This window comes from Triticum urartu, chromosome 4 (genome assembly GCF_003073215.2).
Source record: "Triticum urartu cultivar G1812 chromosome 4, Tu2.1, whole genome shotgun sequence".
In the NCBI taxonomy this organism is placed as follows: Eukaryota; Viridiplantae; Streptophyta; class Magnoliopsida; order Poales; family Poaceae; genus Triticum; species Triticum urartu.
This window is the reverse complement of record NC_053025.1, coordinates 524,426,484-524,433,984: the sequence shown is the minus strand read 5'-3', so window position 1 is coordinate 524,433,984 and position 7,501 is coordinate 524,426,484. Positions and strand designations below refer to the sequence as shown.

Below are 7,501 nucleotides of genomic sequence, written 5' to 3'. Positions count from 1 at the left end.
ACTCCGGTTGTGGCCGGAGTCGTCGATGGCGGCGCTTTCAGGCATGACTCCTTTGTTGGAGGCATTGATGTAGCTGCTCTCACCTTGCCTTTCCCGACGCACTCTGGAGGAAACCCTTGATTTAGTTAGATCGGACGATGGCGGCGCTATTCGGTGTGTCGCGTTCTCTCTTGGGAGCATCGTCATGGAGGTAGATCTGGTTAGAGGGACTCGTGGCTCGTGAGGATGTGTGTTGTTGTTTGCCGAAAAGCGCTGTTGTATGGTTTTCGGGTCCGGTTTCCCTCATAAACTGGACCAACCTCCTTTCTTCTGATCAATGAATTTGGTAAAACTACTACCAACATTAAAAAAAAGAGAGAATCTGCGCCGCGTGCTCCCGTGACGCGGAGCTGCGATGGGCGCCTGCGGGAAAACGGACGGCACGAAACCGCCTCGCACCGGCGGCAGACGGGGATGCGATCGATCCAGCGTCAGGCGAGATGCTTGTGCCGCGCCCCCACCGCTGACGGCACGTGAGCTGGCACGGTGCCAGCCACGGGCGCACGTCAGAGCTGTCGTGGAGCGTTTCTGGACCGTTTCGCGTGACAGCGCGCGCTCTCCCTCGCGCATCCAGTATTCCCGCGGGATCGGACATTGTTTCTTCTTCTTCTCGTTCTGTAGTCCGGTGGGCCGGGTCGGTTATGTGTGCACGTTTCACTCGTCAACGATGTTTCAGCGTAGCGTAGTTGTAATAGGGTGCTACTCCTACTCACTAGCCTACAAATCTTCATTCATAACTTCAATGATGCAGTGGTTTACTTTATGTATTCAAGTCAGGCCAGCTGCTAGGCACACCCCCATATGGACCCATGATACGGACCGTCGCGTCGTTTTCGCCTCATGTGTTACTATTATAGTATAATACTAATAACTAATATAATAAAATTATATTTGCAGAACAAAGTACAAACCGATCGCCGAACAAATGCAACAAAAAAAATAGTTCTCTTTAGACAAGAAGGACGAACATATTCCAAGAGGAAAATACCAGAAAAATCCAGCGAGGTCAGCCAGCCAGAGCAGAGACAGCCAGCTACAGGGACAGGCAGGGCGGAGAGAGCGATCTCCCTCCCTCCTCCGCCCCATAAAAAACGGAACAATCTCCAACTCCAAGCGGCCGCCTCTCCCTCTCTCTCGTCTCGTCTCTCGTCCCAATTTCACCGCCTGGCACTCTCCCCCGCTCCGTCTCTTCCCCGCACGCATCACCCTCTCTCCCGTCGCCCCTCGGCCCGAGAGAGCCCACACGCAAACCCAACGAACGCGCCGCGCCGCGCCGCGCTGAGAAACCCCCGAGGAACGACGACCCCAGGAGCAGGCCCCCATTGCGGCATGGCTGCGGCCGCCGACGTCGGGCAGCTCGCTGGCGCCGCCGCGGCCACGCTCCTCGCGGCGGTGCTCGTCGCCGCCGCGCTGGGGCGCCAGCGCCAGCGCCGCCGCCGCGGGGCTCCGGTCGAAGGGATCCCCGCGCCGGACGACGGCTGCGCGGTCGCCGACGGCGCAGGGAGCGCGGCCGTGGACGGCCCGACGGACGTCATCATCGTCGGAGCCGGGGTCGCCGGATCTGCCCTCGCGTACACGCTCGGAAAGGTGACATGTTTTCTCCTTGCTTACTTCTCCGTCCTCGCGTTCCGCTGGTTAGGCAGGGACTTCTTGTTTCTTTTAGACCGGAAACTTGTGGTTCTCGTTCTCAAGAAATAGGACCGAATTTGAAGTCAAAAAAGGAGAACAGGAGATTGAACGCAGGGATCAAAATTTCCACCATGAGTTCCCAGAAAGGATCAAGTATAGATTATCTATCAGAACAAACACCTCTCGATTCAGAAAGGGCAACTGCTCTGTCATTGCTATCATCGGTTCCTAGCCACCTTTTCGTTAGAAAAGTCATGTAACGGCTTTTGATCTGGGGTGGGTGCACGCAAGTCATGTGACGGCTCTTGATCTGGGACGGATGCATGCAGGGAATAATTGTGATTTGTTGCAGCACCTGACGCGTGTTTTCACCCTTAGGTGAAAGCGAAGTCTGTTATTTGTGTGTTGGGGATGTAGAATTCGTATGGTGCTGAGAAGGTGTTCCTTAAATGTCATGTCATGCAATTCTAAATAGGGAAAAAAAAATCTCTTCCAAAAAGCCGTGGTACAAAATTTATCACCCTGTGTCCACGCATCAATCAATTCCTGCTTCCTGGTGGGCATGGCACGCTTGGAGGGACAGAAAAGAGAGGGGAAAACAACGGTGGCAGAATAATACACACAAGAAATTTGTTTTTACTCCCTCTGATCCATATTAATTGTTGCTGATTTAGTACAATTAATATGGATCAGAGGGAGTAATAAATTTGTTTTGCCTTGCAAAAATCATGCCAGGGCTGCCTTGCAAGTTTTGCTGAAATTGCTTATTTTCTTTCTGGCTAAATGAATGAGAACATGTGGTGACAGAACTGTAAATTACTCATAAATGGGCAAAAGAGGAGGTCATCTGTATTATCTTCTCTCTTTCTCTAGCCTTTTCCATGCTCTCTCGTCCAACCTGCTCCAACAGAGACTTGATGTCTTCTAGCTTTGCACCATTACTGAAATGCCCAACTACTTTGAGGACCCACTTAATTTTCTTCTGTGGCTTACAGCAACTCCGCCAATGATATATCGTCAATAGGAAAATGTTGAACGAGTTATTGTACTTGATTCTTTTGGTTTTGTTCGTAATAACTCCACACAATGAGTGATAGTTTAGGCAACAAATTAAAGAAGAAAGTTCCTTCTATAATTGTCAGAGGTTGTGTACCAGCCAAGAGTGTTAAGATACATATCCTTGTGAAAATACAGTATATCCCTAAAAGCAGTATTACCGTGATGACCCTAGTTTCGTCTAGATTTGGATATAACAACTAAAATGCAATTCTGCTGCTTTCATGATCAAATGGTGCATTACTGTTATCTTGGATTTTTTGCTTATATCCTGCTTTATTTGTTGGTGACACAGGATGGTAGACGGGTGCATGTTATAGAGAGAGACCTGACAGAGCCAGATAGAATTGTGGGCGAATTGTTACAACCTGGAGGCTACCTGAAATTGATGGAATTGGGTCTGCAGGGTAAGCTTTACGCCTCCTGCTTAAAATGGGTTTCCTAACAGAACCATAGGTAATGTATACTGACTATTTGATTCTACCCAGACTGCGTTGATGAAATTGATGCACAGCGTGTCCTTGGTTACGCGTTGTTCAAAGATGGGAAGAACACAAAACTTTCTTACCCCTTGGAGAAGTTCCATTCAGATGTGGCTGGCAGGAGCTTTCACAATGGACGGTTTATTCAGAGGATGCGTGAAAAAGCTGCGTCGTTACCCAAGTAATACCTCATTGCCCATATGAGATATCTTTAGTAATTATTTGGTGTACTTCTTTGTCTAGTTTTCATCTGCTATCCTTCTACATGATAAGTTCATTTTACCCATAAGCTATGCCTTAGAATGGTAATACTTTAAAAGTGCGGCCCTTTGCAATGGTTTAATTCTGCTTGTGTGGAAGTTCTTAAATTTTGGTGTATTTGCTCTCATGCTCTTTTCAAAAAAATCATATACATTTTAAATGGGTTAGCTTCACATAAATCTAACTGTTTACACACCTGGACTTTCAACTGAGAATAATGTTTGACATACTATTGGATTTACAGTGTCCAACTGGAGCAAGGAACAGTTACATCTTTGCTTGAAGAAAATGGTACAGTTAAGGGTGTGCAATACAAGATCAAGTCAGGTGAAGAACTAAAGGCTTATGCACCATTGACAATTGTATGTGATGGCTGCTTTTCGAACTTAAGACGTGCCCTTTGCTCTCCAAAGGTACAGTTCTCACATTATACTCACTGCTGATTATCATTTTTTGGTTTACTGTACTGATATAATGTAATTTTGTGCTTAGGTTGAGGTGCCGTCTTGCTTTGTTGGCCTGGTCCTGGAGAATTGTGAACTTCCTCATGCGAACCATGGCCATGTTATCTTGGCCAATCCTTCTCCCATCCTATTTTACCCGATAAGCAGCACCGAGGTTCGCTGTTTGGTAGATGTCCCTGGTCAGAAGGTGCCTTCCATAGCAAGTGGTGAAATGGCAAATTATCTCAAGACCGTGGTTGCACCTCAGGTACTACTATAAGTATTACTATTGCAGTTGATCTTGTCCTAAGTGTAATTTCAACTGCCTGATTTCTATAACGAGATTTTAATGGATATCCTATGTTGTCATTTCTCAGATTCCTCCACAAATCTATGATTCTTTTATAGCAGCAATTGATAAGGGAAGCATAAGAACAATGCCAAATAGGAGCATGCCAGCTGCACCACATCCAACACCTGGTGCACTTTTGATGGGAGATGCTTTCAATATGCGACACCCTTTAACAGGTGGAGGAATGACTGTTGCATTATCAGATATAGTCGTCCTGCGTAATCTTCTCAAGCCTCTTCGCAATCTGCATGATGCCTCTGCCCTCTGCAAATACCTAGAGTCATTCTATACTCTGCGGAAGGTCAGTCTTCAACTCTTCATATTGCAGTTTAATGCCCAGCTTTTCCAGTGTAATACAGTTTCTTTAATTCAATTCTTCTCCTTTTTCAGCCGGTTGCTTCTACAATAAACACATTGGCTGGTGCTCTATACAAAGTCTTCAGTTCCTCGCCTGACAAGGCTAGGGACGAGATGCGCCAAGCTTGCTTTGATTACTTAAGCCTTGGAGGTGTCTGTTCAAATGGGCCCATTGCTCTACTCTCTGGTCTTAATCCTCGGCCATTGAGTTTGGTTGCACACTTCTTTGCTGTTGCTATCTTTGGTGTTGGACGGCTGATGCTCCCCCTTCCTTCACCTAAACGAATGTGGACCGGAGCGAGATTGATTTCGGTAAGTCCCGGAATCTGTTTTTTCAAATGATTTCATATCTATGTTAATGTTTTAGACTTCAGTAGTAACATGAAGACGGCGGTAAGAAGGAATGGAACTAGCTGCTTTCTATCTTTTCTGCTCATTTGCATTTGCTCCAGAATATCTAATATGATCCATGAAATCTGTTCTGTTTTGTCAAAATTTATGCTTGTTTGCATAACTACTGTATGTTAGTACCTGGTGTCGCGAAGTTTTGGCATCCAGTATATTCATCTTTTGAGTACATGGTTGAGGGTGAACATACAGAATATGCTCCTGCTGTAGCAAAATTTACTAGAGACTGGCCATACAGAGTATTGGCAAGCACATCATTATACGTCACGATCCATTGTTCGATATAGCTTCGTGCCTTTTACTAGCTTTGCTAATAAACAACGTTCACAACTGCAGGGTGCATGTGGTATCATCTTCCCAATCATCAAAGCTGAAGGTGTGAGGCAAATGTTCTTCCCTGCTACCGTCCCCGCGTATTACCGTGCACCTCCTGAAGCAGAGTTCTGATCTACAAAGGTGCAGCTAATCTCTCGCACGATGACATTTTTCCTGTGTTGGTAGTCGCCCGCCAGTGTTAGCCGGTTGTTGAAAATGTGCTGTGTTGGTAGTCCGAATGGATCATGGAACGTGTATAGTATCTCCGTTGGGTGCTGATCCTGTTTTTGAAATGTTTTGAATTGCTGCGTCAGTGCCCATGTTGATTCATCCTAGCTAAATTGTACATTTTTGTTGTACTACTGATGAACTACGCCTGCTGTTCTAACTAGTGGACTAAGGCGGTGTTCCTTGTCTACTGATCGTGAGCTGTGCTGTGTGCGTTTCAAATCAGACCACTGTATACCATGTTAGGCTGAACGCTGTTATGGACCATGATATGCCTTCAGTTATATGGGCCAGCTCATCAAATGCCTTATTTCATCTAGAGTTCCAGTTGATTAAGCATGTCTCTTAGAAAAGAGTCCAGTTTCGAGATCCTCTGTGAGTTTGAATAAGATACCTACAGAAATCTCTGCATAAGTCAATGACATAGGATTTAGATGTGCAATACTTATGGCACATCTAGATGTGCTTTAGCAAAACTGTTTGAATAAATTACCGACTTGTCAAGTCTTGTCTGCTATATAAAGGGCCTGAACCCTCAATAAGTAAAGCAGAGAGAAATTTCATTGTTTGCCTCTATCTACTCAATAATCTATTCTTTATGTGAGTAGCAGATCATTTCATCTTGTCAATTAACTCTGATGACATGTGAAGCTAGAAGATGGAGGACAGTGTATATACTGCCCCATCCACGGGGCTTCTCCGACGCTGACTCCCAAATCTCCCCCATATATTTTAGGAAATCGTTTATTTTCATCCGGCTGATAACAGCGACGCGTAAGTCGCCTCGTCCTAGCGACGCGTGTCCCGCGTGGCGTGGACCTGGCAACCTTATCCTCTCCGCGTGCCCCTCGGCTCCCTCATCTCCTACCTCTGTAGAAGCAAATCCCCATCTCTTTCTCCGGACGCAGGATAAGCAAGCCGCCACCGGCCACTGGCCCGTCGTCGCGGCAGCTACCGCTGCATGAGCCAACCCAACCTGCTGCTGCAGGCACCACCAGCTGCCATCACCGCTCCACCTGCTTCTTCTCTTTTTTCTAGGCGCGACCAGTCCAACCACAGCAGCGCTGCGACCCCACGATCTCGCCGTCGACCAGTGACGCTGCAACGCGAATCGGCGGGGAGCTGCAGTGCAGCAAGCGACATGTGACCCGTGGAGCCGGAGCCGTCGGTGCTGCCTTGGACCAGGCCGGGCTGCAATGGAGCTTCGCTGGAGCCGTCGGCGCTGCGGTGGAGCTCCGGCAGGGCTGCAATGGAGCTCGACCGGAGTTGCAATGGAGCTTCGCCGGAGCCGTCGGCGCTGCCTTGGACCATGCCGGGCTGCAATGAAGCTCCGTCGGAGTTGCAATGGAGCTTCGCCGGAGCCGTCGGCGCTGCCTTGGACCACGCACGGGCTGCAGTGGAGCTCCGCCGGAGTTGCAATGGAGTTTTGCCGGAGCCGTCAGCGCTGCGGTGGAGCTCAGGCAGGGTTGCAATGCAGCTTCGCCGGAGCCGTCAGAGCTGCGTTGGAGCTCCGCTGGGGCTGCATTGGAGCTTGGCCGGAGTTGCAATGGAGCTTCGCCGGCGCGTCGGTGCTGCGTCGGAGCTCTGCTGGGGCCGCAATGGAGCTCGCCGGAATCAATCCGTGGTGCTGCGTTGGAGCTGCGCTGGGACTGCAAGTCTGCAATGGTGCTGCGTTGACTCGCTGCTACCGTGGCGTCGTTGTAATTCAATGGCCACCAGTGCACCGATCGAACGGCTAAATAGGCGATGATTTCTCTAAGAAATCATCCGGCTTATTTGTAGCAGCCCCCTATATTTTATGTTTGGACCAGATGTCCTTAAATTTTCAAGCCTTCATCGCGGCTGCCCATTTTGGGCCGGACCAGTGCAAAACGTCCACAATCTCCTAAGTTTGACCCCAACCATGTCGTCCTATGATGGTCCGGACCCAC

General features: G+C 48.3%; 1 protein-coding gene across 1 annotated transcript; it reads left to right on the top strand.

Annotated features, from left to right (window-relative positions):
• The first annotated feature begins 1,154 nt into the window (after window positions 1-1,154).
• LOC125552432 (squalene monooxygenase SE1-like) lies at window positions 1,155-5,760 on the top strand. Its single transcript, XM_048715984.1, has 8 exons — window positions 1,155-1,626; window positions 3,020-3,131; window positions 3,213-3,387; window positions 3,712-3,880; window positions 3,960-4,178; window positions 4,288-4,563; window positions 4,653-4,931; window positions 5,364-5,760. Exons 1-8 carry the CDS (start codon window positions 1,369-1,371, stop codon window positions 5,472-5,474), a joined length of 1,599 nt encoding a protein of 532 aa, XP_048571941.1. The 5' UTR covers window positions 1,155-1,368; the 3' UTR covers window positions 5,475-5,760.
• The last annotated feature ends 1,741 nt before the right edge of the window (window positions 5,761-7,501 follow it).

Coding starts and splice junctions, on each gene's coding strand:
- LOC125552432 (XM_048715984.1), top strand. CDS start 1,369: ATGGCTGCGGCCGCCGACGTCGGGCAGCTCGCTGGCGCCGCCGCGGCC. Junction 4,564..4,652: donor CATTCTATACTCTGCGGAAG/GTCAGTCTTCAA, acceptor CTCCTTTTTCAG/CCGGTTGCTTCTACAATAAA. Junction 4,932..5,363: donor CCGGAGCGAGATTGATTTCG/GTAAGTCCCGGA, acceptor TCACAACTGCAG/GGTGCATGTGGTATCATCTT.